Genomic DNA, 25591 nt, shown 5'->3' on the forward strand with positions numbered 1-25591 from the left:
GATTTTACCGTATATTTGTTGGCAAAACACCCAGACAGCAAATTAAACCATTTTTCGATTGATTGATTCAACGTCAGCAGACGTTGTAAATCAATGTACAAATCGGTTGATTTGCTTCCTTGGAATAGTATTTTAATTGCCTGACCGAGTGGTGAAAACACTGGAACGGCGCTCGGAAGGGAACCGAGAGAACGGGTTGTGTCTTTGGCAAGGCACTAATAGACATACTTGAAGCTTTTGTCTTGACGCCAACTCAATCTAAGTCTTCACCAACCGAACATTAACTTGGATTCGATGAAGCAAAATGAAATCTTCAACTTAAATTACAGTATAAAAAATCGACAGTGAATAGCGAATTTAGCTTCAAATGCGATTTATTTCAAAAATTTAAGTCCGGTTTTGTCTGGACGATTGCTGTTGCATCCTGGCAGCATTGTCATAGGCCTTGACAAGCACCGTCTCTTTGGGTCCAGTGTGCCACCAAATTCCTTTATCATCCTTCACGTTCGTTTCTATGATCACGTTGAAGATTCCTGGAACAAAGGTCAAAGTGGAATGACAAAAATGCAATTGAATATTCATCCGCAATGGTTGTAAAACGTCAGGTTTAAACAAGAGCGGCATTAAATCAGTAAATTTTCATTTTCAGATTGAAAAATAAAACAAAACAAAATATTTTACGAATGAATAATCAATTGAGCCAATATAGAAATTGAAGAAGACACCGAATAGCGAATCTTTAACATAACTAGATATGAATTCTACTATGACAAACTTGAAAACACAATAGAGACTATTTAGATTTTAGACAAAAATATGTCTTTTTTACATTGATTCAACGTCAAAAGAACACAAAAAAGACGCATTTTGTTAATGGAAGACAAACAAACATAATTATTGTAGCCTACATTACAGAACCATTAGATCAGGGGTTCTCGAGTTTTTATCTTGGCGGGCCCCTTTTGGTGCCTTCGAAGCGGTCGCGGGCCCCTAAAAAAATGTATCTGAAATTTTGGTATATTATGTTTCCTAATGAAATCAAATGTTTCATAAGCTTCGAAGCGACATACGTATGACGATTGAAGACATTGACGAAGTTATGTTATGAGCTTTATGTTAGCAAACAAGATCAAAAATCAGTAATCTATATGCTGATTTGATGTTTTTCTATAAATTTTATCAAAAATTAATAAAATTTTTCGACCGCTACAAAAAAAATCTCACTTTTTTCATTTGTAATCAATGTTAATTCGTTATAATCAGTCATAGCGAAACTGTGAGTGCTAATGGACTGCTGACTAACCTTTGCATTTCTAAGCTAAGCATTGATCAACAATCTACTGTCTCGAAAGAATTAAGTTGAACATAGTTACTTAGTTATAGCCAACACCACCTTAATAAAAGATTTAACCCGTATGATTTTTTAGTTTGAAAACTAAACCTTTGTGCGATGTTCTTTGAAATTTCAAACGACGCAGCAGTGCGTTGCGACGTACAGTTTCAGAATCACTGTAATACACAAATGGAGCACAACCAATTTTTAAATTTCCTAATTTATCAATCATGTTGCAAACTCGGAAAGTTTCACGGCCCCCTGAAAGTGCTTCGCCAACCCCGGTTAAGAACCACTACATTAATATTTCCTCTTTCAAATACTTGACCCCCTGTGCTGCATTTCATATGTGAGCATGATAAGCAGTTTATCAAATGTTTAGATTAGACTATATGTTTGCAGTTATGCTGACGCGACAATTTATTGAAAGACAATTCATCGAACGACAGTTCATCGAACGACAGTTCATCGAACGACAGTTTATCGAAAGACAGTTCATCGAAAGACAGTTCATCGAACGACAATTCATCGAAACGACAGTTTATTGAAACGACAGTTCATCGAAACGACAGTTCATCGAACGACAGTTTATTGAAACGACAGTTTATTGAAACGACAGTTTATTGAAACGACAGTTTATTGAAACGACAGTTCATTGAAACGACAGTTCATCGAAACGACAGTTCATCGAACGACAGTTTATCGAAACGACAGTTTATCGAAACGACAGTTCATCGAAACGACAGTTCATCGAACGACAGTTTATCGAAACGACAGTTCATCGAACGACAATTTATCAAAGGGGCTAGGGGTTAAGGTTACAATTAGGGGTTGGGGGTTAAAGGTTAGGGGTTAAGTGGTTGGGGGTTAAGGGGTAGGGTTAGGGGATAGGGAATAGGGTTAGGGGATAGGGTTAGGGCTTAGTGATTGGGGTTAGGTTTTAGGTTAGGTTTTCGATTAACTGTTGTTCCAGGCCCGTAGCCAGCCGGTGGCCTCGCCCCCCTGGCAAAATCCCAACATTCAAGAGCAACAGCTACAATTATAATGATTTTGCCCATTTAAATTTTTTTGGCCTCCCCCTAAAAAAAAGTTGGCCTCCCCTTGTTCGATAAACTGTCGTTTCGATAAACTGTCGTTCGATGAATTGTCGTTCGATAAACTGTCGTTTCGATAAACTGTCGTTTCAATAAACTGTCGTTCGATAAACTGTCGTAGTACCATGTTTCTTTAGTATTTCTCATACATGTCAAATTAGCCTTCTTTTAAAGGCTTGATAAGGGTTATAGGCATAGCCGAAAACGTTTGCTATTTTGTTTTTAAAATGTAAAATGTTGTGTCGTTGCTCAGTTGTGTCTGTGTATATTTCAACATGTGCGGAAATATCTAGCAATCTCTACCTGGTACAGAAAAGTCAATCAGGAACTGTGTGCTGAAGTAATCATTGCGTGGTTCCACAGTCTGTTCCAAAGTATATGGTTTTTCATCAGCCTGAAAAAAACAGATTAATTTTAAGGGAGCCAAACCCATACTTTTCTGTTAATAACACCTGCTTCATAGAGACCTACTGTTACCACAAAACATGGCTCCATTGTTTGAAGCCAACTGCTCTAGTAAATCAGTTTTCTAGTTGCAGTGCAACTCTACGCAACTACGTATGCAATCTTGAAGACCAAACGTGTATACTGCGATACGCATTCACACTTTATTAACAGTTAAACTGCATATTGCATAATGTTGTTCAAGAAAAGTTAAACGTTGAAATTTTTGGTTCACAGTTGATACTTTTCAGACGGCGAATTAGCCGTTTTTTACATTAATTCAACGGCTGCAGTCGTTGAATCAATGTAAAAAATGGCTGATTTGCTGTCTGGATCTGTCACCAACAGCCACCTTCGAGTTGTCGTGTTTCGATTGGCCTTGTTTCACTTTCTTCATCGTCAATTTGATCCGGTCCACATTTCGAAATTTCGTTTTCAAACTTCCTTCCAGGTTCTGGCCGTCATTGGCCGCCCTGTCCTCGTGAAGGTGAGAGTTTTCATGCTGGATAACCCCTTCAACTTTCAAGGCCAACTGTTGATTATTCTCAATGGAAACCGGTTCGTTTGCAAGATGCTGGCTTGGTGAGATCGCCAGCTGTTGACAAACAAGTTTATGCTGGTTTGTAAATCGGGTCTTCCACAACGGAGAAGGAAAGAATAGAGGAAAAGATACTTTCGTCAATTTGAACGATAATTTTAATGATAAAATAATGTGATTAAACATAATTTGATAAAGAATTATACAGAACAGCATTTAATTTCTTATATGATGTTAAATGCCGTGTCGTTGCTTGGTTTTATCTGCTTATGATTTAACAAAGTTTACAGAAATTGTTTGATAAAGAAATATATTTGATGAAGTTAAGCACGTGAATAACATACTTGAAGTCTATTTCTGCGCACCAGCTTTCCGCGACATACTTTTCATTAGAAAGACAGCAACGAATTACATTCATACCTTGATGTTGGTGGTTTGCAAGCTTTGAAAAAAGTATCTCGGATAAGAGTGAGGGATCGATAGTATGATGGACGAGCACTTGGCCAGGCAGTCCGTATGCTGGAAATAGGTTTATTATGGCAAAATCAATGTTGAAATTTCTGTTATGAAAGAGCTCGTTTTGTTAGCTAACTGGCCCAGCGCAAAAAAGATAAAAACGTTTCATCTGAAAAAGTAACAGTTTTCATATAAACATTTTAAAACACAAAAATACGACACAGGTAGTTAATCGATGCTTCGATTTTGCAGCCGCAGTTAAAACAGTGATGTTGCAAAGCAAACATATTTCCTTGCATTTTACTTACCAGGTGCGACAGAGGCTGTGTTGGGCTGTCCGATTTGACAAGCTCTTCCAGTGTTGATAGAACACGGGAAAAAGCTTTCTTCAGTGCCTGTAAGATACCATAATGTGGTGGATCTCGAACAACACCAAAGCGTCAGTTTCAGGTCTATTTGATAAGCTAGCAAGGTAAGACTAGTTCTAGAGCCTGAAATTTTGTAATTTTTTTTACGTTTTCCGAAATTTGTTTGAATAAAATCATCCAAAATACCATCCTGTGATCTTTTGTGAGATTAAAATACATTTCTAGAGCAAGGTAAGTTCTTCTTTATTAAAAGTTGGTTGACTAACGACTATACATAAATTAACGTTAAAAAGCGACAAACTTCCCACAAGCCTCGCGTTGTTACCCGTGTGTATACACCGTCTTTGTGCTGGGAGGACATTTCCAAACTTATATTCCTCGACGAAGACCCTTGTCTGGCACTGAAAGCAGAAGGAAGATGACCTAAACCTTCGCTACTTGGATCAGTTCAACATTTAGAAAAAGCAGACATTCCATCGCCAACACTGAGAAAACATCGGCATCTACATAGCTATGAAAAGTCGAGCTTTTTTGCGTTGATTTGAAATAAATGTGAAAAAGACTAATTATGTTAGCTGAAAAGTTGGCAATGCAATGAATAAAGAATGAAACATAGAACAATAACAAAAATCCACAGTGTCGCTTCACACAACAGAAGTCGCAACGGGCTGACTTGCACGTTGGAGCTAGAGGCACGATATATTTTGACTTGGTTCTACAACACTTGTGCAGCATGGCTACAGTAGAAGTTTACGTCCATGACAAGTAAAGGCTATTTTCCATAGACATTATAGCGCAAAAAGCATTATGATGTCATGAGAGGAAGATGATGGTTTTGTGAAAGGAAGATTGTGAGCTATAATCACTAATCGCGCATCCGGTAGTTGCAATTTGAACTCTTTAATTGATTTACCTTCTTGATAATATGACCATGTCGATAGCGTATGCCATAATGGAACAACTCTGTTGCAATCTGAATAAAAATGTAAACTTCAAGTCGTTAATATTAAATACAAAAAATGGAGAATGTAACAAACACAATTTTGTTAAACGTGATCATTAGGGGGGTCATTCTGGGGAGAGCGCAACGAGAGGTACCAACACCAATGGGCGACGTTTCCGAAACCTAAACAAGTACATACACTAAATCCATAACGAAAAGTCATTTGAAAGCAGCAACACGAGATGGTGCGAGATCACTGTTGGTCGGGAATGATAACAAACTAACAAAAGTGATTTTCTTTGGATGAGACAGAATTTTTTGCTCATCAGTAAGCGGTCAATATGAAACGAAATTTTTCAATACAAAATTTAATCAACTTCAAACCGACACAAAACTGACACAAACTCTTGTGGTGACAACTCACATGTCAAGATTCGCCAAAGTGGTTGGGTCAGAATCAAATGACGTCATATGAAGGTCGCTGTATGTCTTGTCGATGCTGAGGAACCAACTGGCGCAAGTCTTCATCTGCAACAGATCAATGGCAAACACTTATACAAAGAAGTGCTGGACATTTGGTGATTGAAAAAGCGAACACCCTGGTTAACTTTTAAACGTTTTCCAAATTGTGGTCTGGAAAACATAAGTTGAAAGTATTTTAAACACAATTTTTCGTTTTCATGTCGAACTAAAATTTAATTTCAATTGTTTTTAAACTTTTGACTTTATTTTGATCTAAAGTCTATCAATAACATTTCAAATTTTGATAGACAAATGCTTTGATTGATATGTTGCAGAAAAGCTATGTTATGCGGTTCAGTCAAACCTTTACTAAAATCTCGTCACACGAATGTTGGCGAAAGCGAATGGAGTGAGGTGGTATGGGCATGTTTTGAGAAGGGATAAAGATGATGTTTTGAGAAGAGCGCTGGAGTTGCGAGTGGAGGGTCGTAGAAAACAAGGAAGACCCAAGAAAACGTGGAAAAAGCAAGTTGAGGAAGAAAGCAGAAAGGTGGGCTTAACAAGAGAGGACACGTTAGACAGATCGATGTGGAGGGAGGGTGTGAAGGCGATTGCAGCATTTGGAGGTGAATCTGGCCACCCTCGATAACAAGGACATCACCGGATTAAAACTGGGCTACTACTACCTGATTGACAAGAATCCCGCTTTCAGTCGCACTCGCACTGTTGCCGACATCACCGTCGTTATTGGTGGGAACCGCTGATATAGCCGGCGGGGGTGAGGTTCGAACCAGGGAGCATGTGTTCAGCAACTGGGCGTGGGCTTGGATGACGTCACACCGAAGTCTTGCATATTCGCATTGAAAGGTCAAGGAGTGATTTGGAGTCACTGCGGCCTGGAAAATTTAGTTAACGTTGAAGACAATGAACTTGGTGAGCCAACAAGAAAAAAACAATTAAAAAAATGTTATTGTATGTACATTTGAAGACAGCAAAATCCGTCATTTTTACATTGATTCAACATCAGCAGACGTTGAATTTTTAGCAGGTTTAGTTGTAAACCATCAGTTTGTTCAATTGACTCCTCCAGTAAGTTACTTGATATCATCCTGATGCCACGTCGTCAAACCATGATTCCCGATCTTTGGATGCAATGTCTCCGGATCTTATCGTGAATTTTAGTCTTTTACAACCCAATTTACATGGTTAAGTTTACATTACAAAGGCACTTCATGGCAGGCGTGGTATCTGATGCTGTATTAAACTTTAGCCAAAAGAAACAAATTTTTCTTCAAGCTTACTGTTAAAAACGTGATGGCTTGATGGTAGTGATGTGTAGCGGTTGTTAATACGCTGACGTGGTTTGAGCATTCCGCAGCAGCTTTGGTGGAGGCAAAGTGTTTTGAAATTGCTGACTCAGCAAATGATAGGTCGGCCAAACCAACCAACCAGAAGTAATGCTGCTCCGAGGCTACAGATTTCGACACAAGAGAGAAGAATTTATTCGCTACAGCGTGTTGACCCTTGATAAAACATAAAAAACAATATATAAGGATTCTGAGTGGACACCAAGTCAGCACATCACCTCTTTTTGCGTTTATTCAACATCTCCAGCCGTTGAATTAATGTAAAAATGTGAGAAGTGTAAGGAAAGTTTAGTTTAAAATGTCCCCCGATGGTCGTTAGATGTCTTAGCAAGAGGCTTAAAAAACATTAGAAGATCGACACAAAACATGAGTTTCGAAATTACTTCCATCCATTTACTCCGAACCTAGTTCTATAAAAGTCAGAAATTGAATTAAAAAACATTAAAAATCTAAAATTTACTTTTATTTTTATTTGCCAAGCACATGCTTTTACAGGTCAGCATTAAAATAAGTGACACAGACAAAGTTGCTACGCAATAACGCCAAGCTTACCATTCTTGAAGCCTGCCTCGCTATCCTGTAGATTGTCCAATGGTTGAGGTTTGACGACTCAACTTGATCCATTAACTTTTTGTTTACCGTCGACAGGTCTTGCTCTTGCTTGGATATGAACAAGAGGGTGCAAAGAAGCGTCTGAAATATCAACAAATGTAGCCCTGATCTTCAGCTTGGTCTCACCTTACCCAAATGTTCTACTCTCATTTTACATTGATTCAACGTCTGTCGACGTCGACAAGCTAAACGGGACTTGACGTTGACCAAAAAGGTGAAATTTAAAAAAGAGTTAATTTTCCAAGCCGGGTAAGTGTAGACAGAATTATAGTTGGTCTGTGCAGAACAAATTCTGTCAGAACATCTCTTAGAATTAGAACTAACCAGTCACAGAGCCAGTACTACGGTGTTTCCTGACAAACTATAAATAGGGAAGCGCATCAAAAGACAGGTTAGGTAAAGTAAAAAGAAGATGTGGGGAAGAGATTAAATTTTCAAAGGCATTGGTTCACCAAGACTGTAAAGTCTACGATCGCTGAAATCAAACGCAGTTATCACAAAATTAATTGGAGCGAATGTCTTTTACTTTCGAAATTCTTTATATCAAACACTCACTTTAATTGTTTGTTGATTTCCGTACTTTTCCCGATCCGCATCATCGACGCTTGGATTCTTCAGCAATTGGAAAAGTTTCGAATTCCAAGCTGACAACAAGCCAGGGGTGTGACTGGGACAGTAAACAAAACAGATTACTTGTAAGCAACAACTACGTCATAGTTCAGGGGTGTCCAAAGTCAGGCATACGATACGTTTTTGTATGGCCCGTGCTTGTTGTTGCACTAGTGTTATTTCTGGCCCGCAGACACACAGAAATCATTCCAATTCAACTTGCATTTTTTCAGTCAAGTGAAAAGCCGGCGAGAAGTTAGAATCATTATTGCGTCATAATTGCAAAATCAACTATTACTCTGAAGAGTACAGTAATGAGTGGATAGGCAATCAAGAGCATTGATTCATCTCCTTGCTAATGAATTCAACGACTGCTTTCGGGATTTTACCGCAAGTAAAAAGGACTTACTGCTATTCACTTTTTTTTGTGTGAACCCTGATGAGGCTCGGGCTCACCTGCAGCTAATTGAGCTTCAATTCTACGTCGAGTGCCGAAGTTGACAGCAACATCTTTTCCTTATGCTTTACTACTAGCAGCTGGGTAAAAAAATTCCAGAAATGCAAACGTTTTTTAACGAAAATGTTGAGCTTGTTAGGCTCAACATATTCGTGTGTGCAGATGTTCTCGGTTGTGTACTTAAAGAAGAACTGCTTCATCAAAACTGAGCGACTCTCGCATACGTGATGTTTTATGCTCGTCTACCACTAACCTTGAACCAAATTTGATCTAGATATTGAAAACAAGACGTCAGTTCCATCCTTCACATTAACACAGCTGTGTTTTACAAAACTTCTGGATGTTTCAAATTATAGTGGAAAAGCATATAACTAATAGTCTAACTTATCACATCCCGTGATATTTAACTACAGAACAAAATACTTGAGTCTGCAAATAGCTTTGTTGTATGAATATGATATTACATAACACAATATCTTTCTTTGAGCAAAACAAGATTATCAAAGATTGTTGGCCCGCGGGCACTTCCTCATCATGAAATTTGGAGACATGGAGAGTAGAGTGCATCAGTTGCCCCTTTATTTTTGAAAAATTGGAACTTCAACTCGGCCCTTAGTAGTTTTGTTCCCATTCACCAAAAAAGTCATAGCCAAAGTTTTATTGAATTTGATCTTCATTAAAGGGGTCAACAGTGAACTCGAAATTTTGGAAAATTAACGCATCCGTTATCACAGTATGTACAGCAAGGTAAGGAAAGAAAAGTGGTATAAATACACAGTTACACTGTAACTTCCATATTATGGTTATGTGTAAGAGCAGATTTTCAGGCTGTTTAAATCGTAAATCAGTGTGTACATAAAACAAAATATAAGAGGTGGAAATGTTGAAGTGATGTCATTAGAATTAGAGAATTGGACGTCAGTGAAGCACTTGACTACTGACTATGCTCCAGGCCTGTGAATGCGTTACATAGACTAGACTAAGTTTTAGTAAAGTCGTTAACTAAGCTCAGACATGCACATATTTCAAAGCAAACTTAAAAGTTCACACCTACGTAGTTACCAAATTCATCATTTTTACAACAATTCAACATTGTCGAACGTTGAATTTGTTCAACTATGGTCACTTCTCTCAACAGAATCGATGTAAAAGTTAAGACTGTTTAAGTTATTTTGGCAGCCGATTGTAGCATCGAATAGACAGCGATAGACACGTGTTTCGCCCATGAGGCTGGGCTCATCAGTATCGACCTCCAATTAAACGTTTAATTGGAGGTCTTTATGGCTAGCGTGGAAGCTACACCGTTCTGGTTAGCGAAGCGTTACTGCTGCTCGCTGTGCTAGTGAGTAATCAGCCTTGTGCTGATAGCCGGGAAGAACGCCTTTCTTCACATAACCCACCCCAGGCACCTGCTGGTTTTGTTGGCTCTTTCTTTCCACAAAGATAAGAGTTAAACTGACTGGTAAAGCGGCGGTCGATTACTCAAGTGGCAAGAATACGGTGCGATACTGATGAGCCCAGCCTCATGGGCGAAACACGTGTCTATCGCTGTCTATTCGATGCTACAATCGGCTGCCAAAATAACTTAAACGTTTAATTGGAGGTCTTTATGGCTAGCGTGGAAGCTACACCGTTCTGGTTAGCGAAGCGTTACTGCTGCTCGCTGTGCTAGTGAGTAATCAGCCTTGTGCTGATAGCCGGGAAGAACGCCTTTCTTCACATAACCCACCCCAGGCACCTGCTGGTTTTGTTGGCTCTTTCTTTCCACAAAGATAAGAGTTAAACTGACTGGTAAAGCGGCGGTCGATTACTCAAGTGGCAAGAATACGGTGCGATACTGATGAGCCCAGCCTCATGGGCGAAACACGTGTCTATCGCTGTCTATTCGATGCTACAATCGGCTGCCAAAATAACTTAAACGTTTAATTGGAGGTCTTTATGGCTAGCGTGGAAGCTACACCGTTCTGGTTAGCGAAGCGTTACTGCTGCTCGCTGTGCTAGTGAGTAATCAGCCTTGTGCTGATAGCCGGGAAGAACGCCTTTCTTCACAGTTAAGACTGTCTTATAAAAGTTAATTTACGTTGCTGTGGATTTTCTGAGATTTGGTTTCTCTTTTCTCTGAAACTCTACTACTTGAAGAATCTTTTGATAGTTCTCTTCCTTCTTCGCAGCTGAAATGAAATTGGCACTGAGTTGAACGGTCCAAAGTCCATCATAATTTTTTAGTCCCAGTGTAAAGAGGCACGCATTGGCGGTGTCCAGTTGCTTTTAACTGATGCAGCGAATTCCTGTCCAACTAAACGTCGAGCTCGGTCAGCATTCGAGTACGAAATGGCAACTTGTGACGAATCTCCTCCAGCTTCCTCTATAAATGCTTTCACAAAAGCAGCTTGCTGAGATGGTGTCATTTTTAAACGAGAAGGAGATGCCAATCTGGTTCAGCGAAGGATGTCATGTGCTATATGAGAAATGGTCCCTTGTCGTACAGTACGACGATGTCTTCTTGTGGATGAGCTACCTTCTGATGAAGTTGCTCCTTCCAGAGTAGTATCTTCGTCAGTGTCGTCATTACCGCTATCAAGCTGCGCCTGTGAAGAGGCAGCTTCGGTTTCTTTCATACTTATATCTTTTCTCCGAAATTCATTATCCATCCGTGCTCGTTTGCGGGAAATCTTGCAAGCTGAAGCTTTATCATAGGATCCAAACGATGCTTTTCGGTCGCTTTTCATCGATATAAAAAAGCAAGATCTTCAGGATTTTTTATATCACGTGCCACATTAAGAGGCCACAGCTGACAAGTTTTTTTTTCAGATCAACTTGATTTTTATCAAGTTTAGCAATAATTGAAGGCTTTGAGCGACGTTCAAGGTATTTCACGCAGCTTTGCATTACACTCAGCCAGTGCAATTAGCTTTTCACATGCCTTTTTGAGGGTGATCATTGGTACACCTGCTTTACTGTAAAAAGGGATGATTTTGCCAACAACAATCTTAACAATTTCTCTTTTAGTCTTTAATGATGGCAAGCCTTCACTTTGGTGAAATCTATAACAACGAAGCACTTGCTCGTTTGTGGGCAACCTTGTGCCGGATATCTCTTTATCAGCTTCAGTAAGCTTTGCTCCAAGCCCAAATATAGCAGCACCATTGCGTGTTTGCGGTGCTGGTGAAGATGCTGATGGACTTTTTGACATGCTTCTTATCATAAGTAAAAAAATCACAGCTTCAGAAAACTAGCTGTTTCAACAGCTAATTTTTTATATCAAGCTTTTATCTAGCTAGCTTCGAGAAACCATTAAGTAAGCGTAACTCTGACAGCAAACGAATCAAACAATGGTTATTTCAACTGCATATTATACAGCAACTGGTTTGTTGATTGTTCAAAGACAATAAAACATTGTGATGTACAATGGGCAAGATTGCAGGGAAACTCCACAACGTGACCGACGGATATTCACAAAATAGCTTTAAACATCAAACTTTGACTTGGATGTTGACCCCCTTAACCAACTGCGATTGACAAAATATTTCACATCCTGTGTTTTTTCATTATTTGGAACAAAATTACCAAGGGCCGATCAAAAATTCCAACATCGGGGCAACTGATGCACTCTAATGGAGAGCCTGAAGAAAAGTTTGGACACCCCTGCTATAGTTGATGGCAAAAAGCATTTTAGCATGACGAGTAATTTACGCTGAACGCTTTGGGCAATACAAGGTTGGTTTTTGTGCAGCTTCACAAATTGATCGGTCGATCTCCCCTGATTGAGTTTTTCTTTTCCTTTTTGTGATATGAAACGTTCAGTTGAACTTTTCTTTGTTCGTGAAGCACACAACTATTAGTCAAAGTTCCAAAATACGAAATATAGAACTTTTTGTTAAGGTTAAGCCACAGTGCAAAATAGTTTTGATGCATTGTTTCAAAGGTAATTCTTCATTTGTAACCAACCAGTTATTAAACATAGCCATACACGTCCGGGATAATGAGTTATCGACAACTTAACATCATATCGACGCTTAGATGAAAACACCAGTAACGACTTTCGAGATCCATAATTACAGAAAGTACTGCCATTTAAGAAAAAAACAAGACCTTCAGAGCTAGAAGGAAAATGGAGCTTGAGCAAGAAGCGCAGACAACATTCACAAATTGCACTCTCATTGAACTTTAAATAGTAAAAACTGCAACTGATTTTTGAAAGCTAACGTTGTTATTGATCAGTCACTTAGGCCGCCACGTCCCCCATTAGTGCGAATACCACCATTGTTAAACACAAAGCAGAGTTATGAGGACGAGCAACGAAAATATAACGTAATTAAAAAGGATACCTCGTTGACGCAATTCCGGCAAGTGTTTCCAACAACATTTTAGTAGTTTCGCTGTAGCTGAGTATTTCGTCAGTGGTTAGCAACGAAATGATGACTTTGACCAGCCTAGAGTCGGCTACTTTAGATGCCGCGCATAACCCTCGCAGAGAAGACAGAACAATCTGAGATAAACACGATTACGTTAGTACAAAACTATCAATTCGATCTGTGTCTCAAAACTACTTAAACGACAGCAAAATCCGTCATTTTACATTGATTCAACGTCTGCACTCTGCAGCCCTAAAATCAATGTAAAAATGAAGGATTGTCTAGCTTGGGTATGAGCTAATCATAAAAAATGGAAAAGAAATATTACTTGACAGGCAAATTGGATTTATAGTTTGTAAAAATCCATCTACGGTTTTTAAAGTTACAGTATTGCGTTTGCTAGCGAGTTCATGACAAATAACCACCGTAATATCAGGAAAATAAGCTTTTAAATATTATTGAAAGCATATTTAAGGTTTCTGGCTATTGTACTACTACTGCTGCTATTCTACAATCGACCATTGTTACTGTTACATATAAGATGACTATTAAATATAACACAATGTTCGATCAAATAGTCGCCTGACGGTGGCTATCATCGCAATGCATCTTTTTGTTGAACTAAATTTATATCTTAGGAGCAACATGGTTGGAATGCCTGGTTCATCTAATCACAAAATAAAGAGCCCAAAATGTAGAGTAGACAGCAAAGTCATGTTCAGCAAACGTTTTGAAAATTATACTGTCTTTACTGCTATAAATGTACATTAAAATAAAAATACATTCAAAAGAAAATTAAAAATACAATTAAACTACATTATAAATCCATTTATAGCACTGAAGATGAAGATAGTAGAGTTTCCCAAACGGTGTGTTTGCTGAACATGAGTTTAGTATCTACATTTTGGGCTCTTTATGTTTTTATCAAATTTATACCATTATATAAGTTAACCATTAAGCGCAACAAAACAACCATTTTTTAGCAGTGAAAAAATAAAATTGGCCGAGAAATCGATGCGGTGCCTTTGTTCCCGAGAAGATTTGTGCTCCATGGCATTCATACTCACTTGCAGCGCTTTAAAATCAACGGGATTCTGTTCGCTTGTCGGTGTCAGCAGGAACAAGAGCGCTTCAGCGGCCTCTAGCGCTTCTCCCTGCAGCATGGCTCGGCGATTGGATCGCAGCTTGGAGGCGTGACGTGTCAAAGACGAGTAGAGCTTAGTGGCCAGCGCCGACTGGATGACGTCAGTGTCGCAACAACAGCACTGGCACAGCTGCAGCAAGGGACAGTCTGCTCAAGAAAATATCAGGGCATCAAGTACTGGTATCCAAAACATGAAGAAATAAATGCGACTTATCACTTGCAACACACTTTGTGGTGAAAAAGGCGCATTTGACACCAGAAGAAAGTAGGCCACCATGTTTTGTTTAAATAGATACCTGGTGAAGTCTCCTTCTATTTTTGACGAAGGTGGCATTTTGTTGTGCATAACACTCACTTTGACATATTGAAATCGACTTAGTCGATTTGTAAACACGAAATTCCTATTGTGGGGCCGTGAAAAAGGTGTGAAATTAGAGGAACGTCGAGATTTCCAGTGTCGAATCAACCAACCCTGGCTGGTTAATTCATGAGGCTAAGTACGAAAATGGCGTTTTGCAGGAAACCAGGGAAAAAGCGTCGAGTTATCTATCGACTTAGGCAGTTTCTACGGACTTATTATTATTCTTAACGTGTCCGAGAGGAAACACAAAGCACCACATGACACCAGCTAGAAAATGTGTCTTTTTATATTGATTCGACGTCTGTAGACGTTGACACAACACATTTGCTATCTAAGAACATTCCATACGTCAACAAGTTCAAAAGAAAATATCAAAACTATGATCAGCTTAAAACAAGCACTGGTTGTTGTTGGGGTAATAAACTTAACGAAACCATAGTGTGGTAGAAAAGGTACCTTCTTCCAAGTTAATTTGAACCAGATTCTCCGATTCGGTGAGAGAGTTCAGAACAAGAATGATGCCACGCTTCAGTGAATTCGACAAAGTTGAAAGGTTGAACGCCTGGACAATTTTCGAACAAACAATAAATTAAACTTGATTTTTTTCTCACATATTAGCGAAACGGGATATCGCTATCAAACTTCTTGACAATTTTTTTTCACTCTCTTGTTTTATAGCAGATTTGTTCTGTGTTTATGTTTCCTGAATAATTATGTGGAAAGTGTTACAATGCAAAAAGGTATCATCGGTAGGGATTCGAAGTTAAGTCATTGCATTGGAGCAGTGGCCTAGCAGTGATTGAAATAATAATACCGGTCCACTTCAGCTGAGAAAACACCTGAATTTAATAGATTGATTTTGACTTTAGCAGCATGATTGCAAACATGTGAAGCAACTTATTCCACAAGTGCAGATGAGACGATCTGTTTCAGCCTAATGCTGCGCGTTAGCTGTGGACAAGGTAACAGCGTTACCAGAGCAAAAGCGCAGCATTACGCCGGACAGATCGCTTTATCTGCACTTGTGGAATACTTGAATTTAGTTAGCAGAACTTGTTTCTGTGCGGAATCTTCAATAATGTTTGAACACCAAACTTCTATGCTAGAAAACAAACACTCAGCTGCCCAGGGCAATCAGTTCAAAGAATTTGTGTCAGATTGCCACTCCCGCCACAATGGGATTTGTAGATTAACTGATGGATTACCTCACAAAGAGCGGAAATATCATCACAAGTCCATAAATGGGGAGCACTTTTTGCCAAAACATTTAAGTTTTGCAGAGAATCCGATTTGATGGCCTCACGGGGATCACAACGGAAGTATTGAAGCAACAGCGACACCTAGAAGAACGTATTAAATTAATCACAACTTGCAAAAAGGGAAACATCTTAGCAACTCATGCAGTTGACACTACACAAGTACACATAATACCTGGCCAGAAATGTCAACGAGAGACAGCAGTGCCAGTTGAGTTAATGTGTTCAGTGTTGTCAAGACAAAATCTTGGGCGGGGTAGGACGGAAGCAGGTCTTGAAGAATGCTTCTTGCTTTTGAAGAAATCTGAAAGAAAAAATATTGTCGTAAACCTTGTTCGAAATTACGTGTGGCGACTAAAAAAATATTTGCAATTCACACCTTTTTGAGGTTATCACAATCAATTAACAAACCATATTCACACTTAATCTGTGGTGTATCAACAAAATTAACAAGACTCGATGGAAGTCTTCATTGTTTGATAGAACAAATGTTACATTTCAAACAGATAATTTATATTCCTTTCGCTACAAAAAATGAACAAAATTATATCCAAGAATATAACGAAATGCATAGAACAAAATTTCTTTAGTTGCGCAAGCAAAGAACCGCTTTGAATGGCCTTCCTGCTAAGTTGAATAAATTAAACTGCAGGCCGTCTCCCAGATAGCAAATTCCGTCATTTTACAATTGATTGAGACGTATGCATACGTTAAATTAATGCAAAAAAACGGATTTCGCTGTCTGGGAAGGACTGACTTCTCTGCCATTAAGAATTACCAGGCAACCGGATGTGCTCACCTGAACATCATAGTGCATGTGCTGCATGACGGGTATCAACTTCAGCTTAACTTCAAGAGGAGTGGACAAACCTTGAAACAAGAACCACCGATGAATTAAATCATGGACAAAGTATGTTTGGCATTTAACTAAATTAAAATTTCATAACGAATTTTTAGTTTGAGGAAATATCACCGAAATCTTCTCAATGTCGTCACTCATGACTTTCACAAACTCCTTGACCATGACCAAAGAAGGTCATATAAATCAATCAAAGAAGAAGTTTACTGGTTTGAAACCACTAGTTTTACTGGAACCACTGGGTTGTGTAAATGAAAAAACAAACAAGAAAAACAATCTACTCCACAAGGGTGTGGTCTTACAACACAGACTAATGAAACAAATCTGAAATTCAGTTTATTTATAGACTTACCTTTTAACATAGAAGAAAGTTTATTGCAAATGCTGGATGCAAAGTTATGAGAATGTGATGCAAACCGAGTGGTGGCAAATATTGCGGCTTCCTGCTCGATTCGGTCGTGGGAATCCAGTCCTTGTTGTATGCTGTGATGAACGTTCTTCTTTTCGGCAATAATGCAAGCCACACTACCAAGCATTCTGCAGATGCAAGTTGCATCAAATAAAAGTAGATGAAACAGCAATCAATTGGTCTTGTGATACACACCGGATAATTTCAAATCAGTTTAACAAGGTTCTCTTCTAATGCACATAATAAGTATCAATCATTCACACATTTTGTCATTCAGCACAGGCAGGGTTGGTTGATTTAAATCAGGGGTGACGAACCTTTTTGCTGTCGCGGGCCACTTTGTCAATTACACATGAGTTATCGGGCCACACAACTTTTTAATCGTCAAAGTTCCATGACGTCATAGATTGGAATTGACCAAAATTGGTGAATAGTGTTTTCACACCTTTACCTTATAGCTTTCCTATTTTCTAACTTTAAACCCTGAAAGTTAGTGTTTAGGGCAGTGGTTGCCAACCTTTTTTATCCGGTGGACCCTTTTAGTCGATATTCAAATCTAAATCCCCCCCCCTATAAATTTAGTTTGTTAAAAACTTGTTTACATTAATATTTTAATCTAAGTTTTGGGAGATAAACTAAACTTTCACTAGTAATAAGCTTTTTAGCTGGTAATATTCCTTTTCAAACTAAAATAATTTAATTAAAGAAGAACGTAGCTGAAAAGTATTTTATTCAAAGAATAGGCATTCAAAATTCTAAGATTCAATGCATTTAACAGTCTGTGTGATTTTTTTTTTGATAACTCATGAATGTTGTGGAAGAGTATTGGAAAGAGCACAACGATTATCATTCTCCACGTCTAATCTGTTTCTTTGTTTTGTTTTCATTTGCAAGAGTTGAAAAACCTGATTCGCATAGATAAGTGGAAGCAAATGGAAGGATACTTCGAGTAGCTTTCTCTGCCACTTTGGGATAGAAATTACACATCAATGGCCAAAATCCAGTGATTGATATCTTTCCTGAATAATTCTCTTGCGCAAGAATCCGTTTTGAGTTATAAAAATTCATCCTGAAATTTATCGGGAAGTTTTTTCATCAACAATGTGAATGAATTTTGTATTAAATCAAGCTCATCATCATAAATTTTAGGAAAATATCGAATGAATTCCAGTTCTAATTCTAATGCTGTGAGATGTTGCAAAATCAATTCTTTTTCCAACTCTGGAAGGACTTGTTCTTTGCCATCAACAACCAGCACCAATCATAATTCTTTAAACATGGGAACATGTTCAATTGTTCATTCTAACTTTTCTCTTTCAATTATTATCAAGCTTGCTGGTGAAAGCTTCCAAAAGCATCTTTAAGTGCTGAACGGTACTGAACTATCTACTCCTGGAAGGGCCACCCAAACCAGGCTGGTCGAAATGTAGAGGCCAGACAAAACGTAGGCTACTCCCCTCGCGAAGAAGACAGCAGAGCCTTCTAGTACCTTAAGACAATCTCCAAATGGCAATGACATAAATTAATCACTCTCTTCAGTAGCCTACAGTTTGTAAATTCCCATTGTATCAATATGTCAATGGCTCATGGATACAGATAACCCATGTTGATGAGCAATCTGCTTTAAACAGAGATGGCAATTGAATATATACCGTTATTGGTGTTTTTCCCTTGTATTTTCAGATTTAGTTTATTCAATGGACCAAACATATCAACCAAATAAGCAAAGAATCTAATCCATCTGTCATCATTCAGCAATGAAACAAATTCCAAGTTTATTTAAAGGTCAAAAAATAATTTAAGCTCGTCTATGAGCTCAAACACTCGTTCGGTTACGTTTCCTCTTAAAAGCCATCTAGAGTTTGCATGAAACAGAAGTAGGCCTACTTGATGGATAGCATCCATGTGAGATTGTCAGTGCACAGTTGCTTAAATAATCGGGAGTTAATCTAATAATAATTTCCTCTTTAACGCTCTAATCTAGGCCAACTTACTAGGCTTAAAAGGTTTACAATCCCAAAACCAAATTTCCCCTGAAAATTGCAAAATTCCCCCCTAGTGGGGAATTCTCCCCCGGTTGGGAACCACTGGACTTTAGGGCAAGAAAATAGCAAAGGAAAGGTGTACCAGTGAAGGCATAAAACAGCTTTGAGATGTCTTTTGTCTTCAATGCATGAGCGATTGTCAAATTGTTTGCGGGCCGCACAAAATTCTTTGACGGGCCGCATGCGGCCCGCGGGCCGCAGGTTTGTCACCTCTGATTTAAATCAAATGATTTAAATCATTGATTTAAATCATGATTTAAATCAAACAATAAAAATCAAAAAAATCAATTAAAAAATTACTCTTATTCTTAAAAACATCAACAAACGTTTCACTGCTTCTCTGTAATACAAAAGTTATATTTAAATACTAAAGGCTATAGGCTATACATGTTTTGAAAGGCAACTTAGTTTACTTGGCAGTTCACAAACAGAGTTGTTCACTAAACATAGTTTTTGAGCGAGTTTTTTCCACTTTTGGTCTGGTTCAATCAGAAGTTCGAAATCGATTGGGCACTGCAAAAGCTGGCGAGCTTGTATTTATGTACAAACTTCTCAATGCAAAATAAACTGCAATTTTGTGTCATCTGAACTTTTATTGTTTTGGTATGGTACGTCGGTAACATAATTAATATTACACAGTTAAACTTTCTTTGCAAAAAGTCTGGTTGTAGGCTATGCATCAGTTGAGCAAAAAAGCAAAGTGATGTGTGCTCAAACGTAAGGAAAGATCTTAGTGTAGTGAGATGACAGTCTGAGACGTACCTCAATCTCGATATGCACATTATGATTTAGTATAAAGCAACATATCACACCTACTTAAAAATATGTGCAATAGACAGGTTAGCCTACAATATGATTATAAAAATGATTAAACACTTGCAAAGCAAAGCCTTTCAATCAATCAAGGGGTTAAAAATAATTCTGCTATCTTACTAAAACGATCTCTTCCCCCAACTAGACTCGACGCTTTTTTATATAAAAAAAATCTGATTTAAATCAAAAAAATCCGATTTAAATCAAAAAAATTCGATTTTTTTGATTTTTTTAAAAAAATCATGATTTTTTCCAACCCTGAGCACAGGTCAGTCATATGTTGACAAAAACATCAAATTCGTGTTGCAACCAGTTTGAAAAGTGAAATGACTTACCTGAGAGTGAGAGCACGTGCATATGGATCATTGCTATGAATAACTTTGTAAATTCTTTTCATAAATTCATCCACATTAAGAATTTTATCCAAGTGCTTTGAACTCTGTTGTGCAACACGAACTATGCAAAGTCTCATGAAGTTATTTCTGCGAAGTAAATAAATCAAAATGAAAAGTCTATAAAACAGTTTTAAACAGCCTAGCGTCCACCAAAAGAAATATACCGGTACATATTGCTATATAGCAAGTCCATTCAAACTACAAAACATGCATGCAATATTGCAATAAGGTAAAGTGAGAAATCTTCACAAATAGCCTACTAATTCTTTGTCTGCGGTATATATATATGCTTTAATAATGTACAGTACGTATCTGAATATTTCGTAATAAAACATGCTACACAGTGTTTTAATTATGATATATAGTATACATATTAGTTTTTCAAAGAAATAATAGATGCATTATTTACCCTGTTCTGTAAGCATCAGCAAGCTTCAAAAATGCAGAATTTATAAGAATGGGAAAAGGAAATCGTGCAAAAAGGCTAGGAAATCGAACAATTGATTCACACTGTTCTCCAACTCTGTGTGCACGCAAACCTATCACAAATCCACAAACAACATATAAGTACTAGATGTGAAATCTATCAGCTGCTTGCCTTTTTTAACAACTCAATAAATAGGCTAATCTAAATCATGTAATGTCTAAACAACTGAGAGATTTTATTTAATGCTGACGATGCTGACACATTGATAAGACTTGCAATTTTAATTAACTCAGCTCTAATGAAAATTGTGAATACCGTACAGTTTTTGTGATGAAAACAAAAGATACACACATACCACCTGGAAGGTTTATGCAAACTACTAGTGGTAAAAATAAGAAAGTTTAATTTGGTGTATAAAACAGCAAATTAGACGAATATACTGCATACAGTACAACAGATCCATAAAACATACAGTCATACACAGTTACACACAAACAACACAGTTTATCACAGGGCTGGGGAGCCACTGCAAAAAAGCATAGGCTCCGGCTCCAGCTCCGGAGCTATCAAGCATTCATCCACTAGCTCCAGCTCCAGCTCCGGAGCTATAAACTTTTAAACAGCGGCTCCGGCTCCAGCTCCGCTCCGGCTCCATTAAGAGTGTTTTGTAGCATTTGTCACAGTAGGATGGAATGGTTTAGAACAGTGGTTCTTTACCTTTCAACAGTGCGGGACCGGCAAATTTTTTCAAAAATGTTTGCGGACCGGCAACCAAAGGTCGTAGTGAATAGAATGAATATTTGCAACGTTTTGTTAACCAAAATCGTCGTTGCGCACCATAATGCAAGGTTTTAGCATATGATTTGTATTCAGGACGAAAATTAGAATAACACAGCAATCAACTCATACAGCAAAATATCAATTCATTTCCATACACAATCAATGTCAGTGGGAAACTTGCTACTGTTACGCTGCCTGTAGCTTATGTGAGGAAAACGAGATATCAAAGATGTTTCTAAAAACGTAGCTCTGTTTCGACATCCAGGCGATTTCTTTGCCTTGTTATTAAAGCTAGAGATGAAAAAGAATTGTCGTTTCTAAATGGCTAGTTGAAACAATTACCGTCAATTCGATTGTTTTGAAAGTTAGGCACGAATTCGTTTGCAAGAGATAACCAGAAGTGTGACAATGACGTTTTTCGAATCTGGACTGCCAAGTAGAAGCACAACATATTGTAATTCAATCAGACTTTCTTTTTCACGAAGATTAAGGTCGTATTTGTTGACATCATCGATGCGTGGATTGTTTATCCAAAAGTTTCCATGTCGAGGATCTTCATGTTACGCAAAATGATTGTCAAAATTATTAGTCAACTTTTTCAAGTGTTGACTCACAATGCTCAGCACCTCTTTTTACTTTTTTTACCACTCCATTTCACCAGCATTTTCTACAGCAAATTCGCTTGTCCTCATTCCATTCCGAAGCGCTATTTTCCGCATTGTCTTTGAAAAACAAGATCTTTTCTTTCTCAAACTCCGGTTCTGGCAAATTTCAGTTGCAGGCCTGACTTTATCCCGGAACTTCAAATTTATCTAATTCTAAATTTTCACCTCCAACAACTTTGAAATTTTTCAAAATCAAGGATAAAAGTCCCCATTTGGTCATGTACCCTGTCTTTCAAAACTTTTTGAAAACTACACGCAATTTGTCACAAAAACATTATCAACGGCACAGAATTAGGTCATCAAAAAGTTCACCTTTATTATCAAACAATTTTACATGGAGATATGTCAGTTTTAGGCCTACAGCTGTGCATGTTTCACAGTGCGATCACAATTTCACAATAGGCTAATGACTCCACATTAAAATAAGCTTTGCAGAAAGTAAAATCTTCTGCGGACCGGCAAAAAAATTACACGGACCGGCACCGGTCCGAGGACTGGCGGTTGAGAACCACTGGTTTAGAAGTCTGCACTGCAGCGCTTAAAATTCTGTTAAAAAATATAAACACACATTTCAGATTTAAGCTGAATGAAAAACAAGGGAAGCCACACTCTTGTTGACTTTTGTTGTGCTTTTTGCTAGTCTGGAGCTGGAGCTGATAAATATTTTGTAACTCCAGCTCCGGCTCCACAAGAAATGTTTAAAAAGGCTCCAGCTCCGGCTCCGGCTCCAGAGAAAATGCTTGGCTCCAACGCTCCAGGCTCCAGCTCCGGCTCCCCAGCCCTGGTTTATCAGGAGGTCTCGAAATAATTTAAGGTGGACGTCTTTAAATGTCGCAAACCTTGTACAGTTGAATTGATAGCTACGAGGGTTTTTAAAGCTAAGGTCTCAAACATAACCTTAGGTTGATTACCTTTAATCTATAAAAATTTTAGGCTGTGGTTATATTTACACTATAGTGTAATAATAGCCTCAATAGTGTTGCCAGATAAGGAATTCTGCCCTAATTTGAGAAAAGTTTAAAGCTGTTGAAAATAAAAACTTGTATTTTGGAATTTTTTTTTATTCAGTTCAGTTTATTGTTTTGCTGGCGATAAACAAACAAAAAGTACATACATACAAATTGAGTGTCTATCAGCACAACAGGATGGCAACGAAAGACCTGTAAGGTCATCTATGTCAGCTGCCACCAAGGAAAAGATTAAAACCCTAATCTTATTCTTAACTCTAACCCTTCCTAACTTTAATTCTAACTCTTGCAACACCTGATTGTAACCATGGCAGTAAGTGTGGAAAAATAGCCACTTTCAAAATTTTATCTGCCCAAATAAAAGCCTTTTACAATCATTTCAGCAGCCTAGCCTATCTATTCTATGCAGGGCGAGAAAACCTCAATGTTATCAATTACACAAGGTTTCTTCAAAGTCATAGCCTAGTTACCATCTGCACAAGCTCTTAGGCCTATCCATTGTATTTAGGCAAAGAAAACCTCATAGCTATCAATTCGACTGTACAAGGTTTGCGACATTTAAAGACACCCTTTAAGGTTACTGAGGTGAGGGCCCATTTGGTATTCCTTAGATGAACAGTATCAGTACGCATACCACACGTGGAGAATCTTTACAACAAAAGATAAAAAAGCACTAATGTGCATGCAACACCATTATTATACCTTTATCTAGCTCCATTAAAGCTGAGTTTGCATCTTGCTGATGTTCGTCCATTCCTTGATTTAAGATATGCAGTATTGTGATTACAGCCTTCTTCAAACAGATAGATTAAATGGAATAACGCCAACTGTATACTATCCTATCAAAGTACATTGATAGGTGAGTTTGTAGCCAATCTGAAGAGTGAGGAAACTTAGGAAATGAATAAAATTATGAAAGCAAGACGTAAGAGTCTCTCTCTGCTCTGGCCTCTGGCCTCTGCAGTCTGCACTCTTTAGCCTGTGCCAGTGTGGTGTTGCCAGATTCAAGCGAATAAATTTCATTAAAGACACTTTTCACTTTTTTAAAAACAATTCCCACGCCTATGTGTATGCTCTCACCCCTTCCTCACATCTTCACCATCAATCAATTCTACAGACCATTTCACATTGGAATGCCCAGAACCAAGCTTCAAAGCAACAACAATATCATGGATTGGCTGGATGAAAACTGCTTGGACTTATACCATTATACGAAACGATACAACCCCTTTGCTCACAAAAGAGTTTGTTCAAACAAAAACTTATCACTTTTCCTGGACAGACTTTGTTTTGCTAAAATCATGTTGATCTTAAAACAATCTTCTCCTATTCCTAAACAATGTTTTTCTTCTGAAATCAAGGTTTTTGATTTCTTTACAGTCGGTGTTTAGCGCTTTCTAGCTAAAATTTGTTGTTCGCCGTTGCTTGACCAGAACTTTTATTTAATCTGCATATTGCATATTTTATCTTCAACGACCTTTAAATTCTTCTAAAATAAAAACAAAAATATCCATCTGGTAATTCTCAGACACAAGGTGCTCGATGGATAAATTTGATCTCAATTTGGAACAGTTTTTAGGGATCAGGAATTTCCTGATCAACACCTCAAAACAAGCCAAAAACCCTTTTTTTAGTTTTGTTTAAGATTTAGCCAGTCATTTATTTTTTAAGTAATTTTTTTTTTTAATTACCGTAAAGTTAGCAAAAACACCAATAAACGATTTGAGATGATCAGCTGTGCGTTACAACCGATGGCAACTACCAGTGCCCCAGTGAGTGGTGAAATTGCAATGAAATTTGTTGGACTTCCGACCGTGCCAATTTGTTTAACTTAGGTACAATTTTATTTCGAATTTAAGCTCGTCTTAATGTAATTATCTTGTCGCTTTTGCGTTTTTATTATTCTGGTATGTTGGCATAAGTTTTGCAGCGATAGTTATAAATAAAAACAAGCTGTCTAAAACTAAACCGAAATTGAGATTAGACTATTTAAGGAAATGCTGTAGGAAAATTAAATTGGAGGAATCTGGCAACACTGTTCACACATGTTTCTCGGCAGCCGATTTGTAGCAAGAATTGACAGCGATAGACACCGTGTTTCGCCCATGAGGCTGGGCTCGTCAGTATCGCACCACTAATTCTGCCACAAAGGTATTCGACCACCGCTTTACCAGTCAGTTTAACCACGGTGTCTATCGCTGTCAATTCTTGCTACAAATCGGCTGCCGAGAAACATATTGTTGATTGGATGGTCTGAATGGCTAGCGTGGAAGCTACACCGTTATGGTTAGCGAAGCGCAACTGCTCGCTGTACTAGTGATTGCTCAGCCTTGTGCTGATAGCCGGGGAGAACGACCCTTTCTTCACACTGTTCACACATGTCAACCCAATCGTTTGGTTTGATTTTTGAATGTTATCCTCGGATTGACAA

General features: G+C 38.1%; 1 protein-coding gene across 2 annotated transcripts; it reads right to left on the bottom strand.

The window, feature by feature from the left end:
• LOC145780501 (integrator complex subunit 7-like) lies at nt 1-24080 on the bottom strand. Of its 2 annotated transcripts, XM_082592119.1 has the most exons (23): nt 23863-24080; nt 20730-20859; nt 20261-20407; nt 17011-17195; nt 16599-16669; nt 15975-16103; nt 15749-15883; nt 15000-15105; nt 14106-14329; nt 13012-13172; nt 8173-8284; nt 7558-7698; nt 6940-7161; nt 6325-6534; nt 5601-5704; nt 5147-5206; nt 4559-4634; nt 4174-4260; nt 3830-3928; nt 3224-3466; nt 2731-2821; nt 919-990; nt 394-533 (listed from the first exon to the last, which is right to left on the bottom strand). In XM_082592119.1, exons 1-22 carry the CDS (start codon nt 23912-23914, stop codon nt 944-946), a joined length of 2832 nt encoding a protein of 943 aa, XP_082448245.1. In that variant the 5' UTR covers nt 23915-24080; the 3' UTR covers nt 394-533; nt 919-943. The 2 variants fall into 2 exon arrangements, with proteins under 2 accessions (XP_082448244.1, XP_082448245.1); XM_082592118.1 differs by lacking the exon at nt 919-990 and having other exon boundaries at nt 1-533; nt 23863-24075.
• Nucleotides 24081-25591: the final 1511 nt, after the last annotated feature.

The sequence above is a fragment of the Aplidium turbinatum genome, chromosome 12 (assembly GCF_918807975.1).
Source record: "Aplidium turbinatum chromosome 12, kaAplTurb1.1, whole genome shotgun sequence".
NCBI classification, from domain to species: Eukaryota; Metazoa; Chordata; class Ascidiacea; order Aplousobranchia; family Polyclinidae; genus Aplidium; species Aplidium turbinatum.

Coding starts and splice junctions, on each gene's coding strand:
- LOC145780501 (XM_082592118.1), bottom strand. CDS start 23,914: ATGGACGAACATCAGCAAGATGCAAACTCAGCTTTAATGGAGCTAGAT. Junction 20,860..23,862: donor TTTAATGGAGCTAGATAAAG/GTATAATAATGG, acceptor GATTTGTGATAG/GTTTGCGTGCACACAGAGTT. Junction 6,535..6,939: donor AAGCCATCACGTTTTTAACA/GTAAGCTTGAAG, acceptor TAAATTTTCCAG/GCCGCAGTGACTCCAAATCA.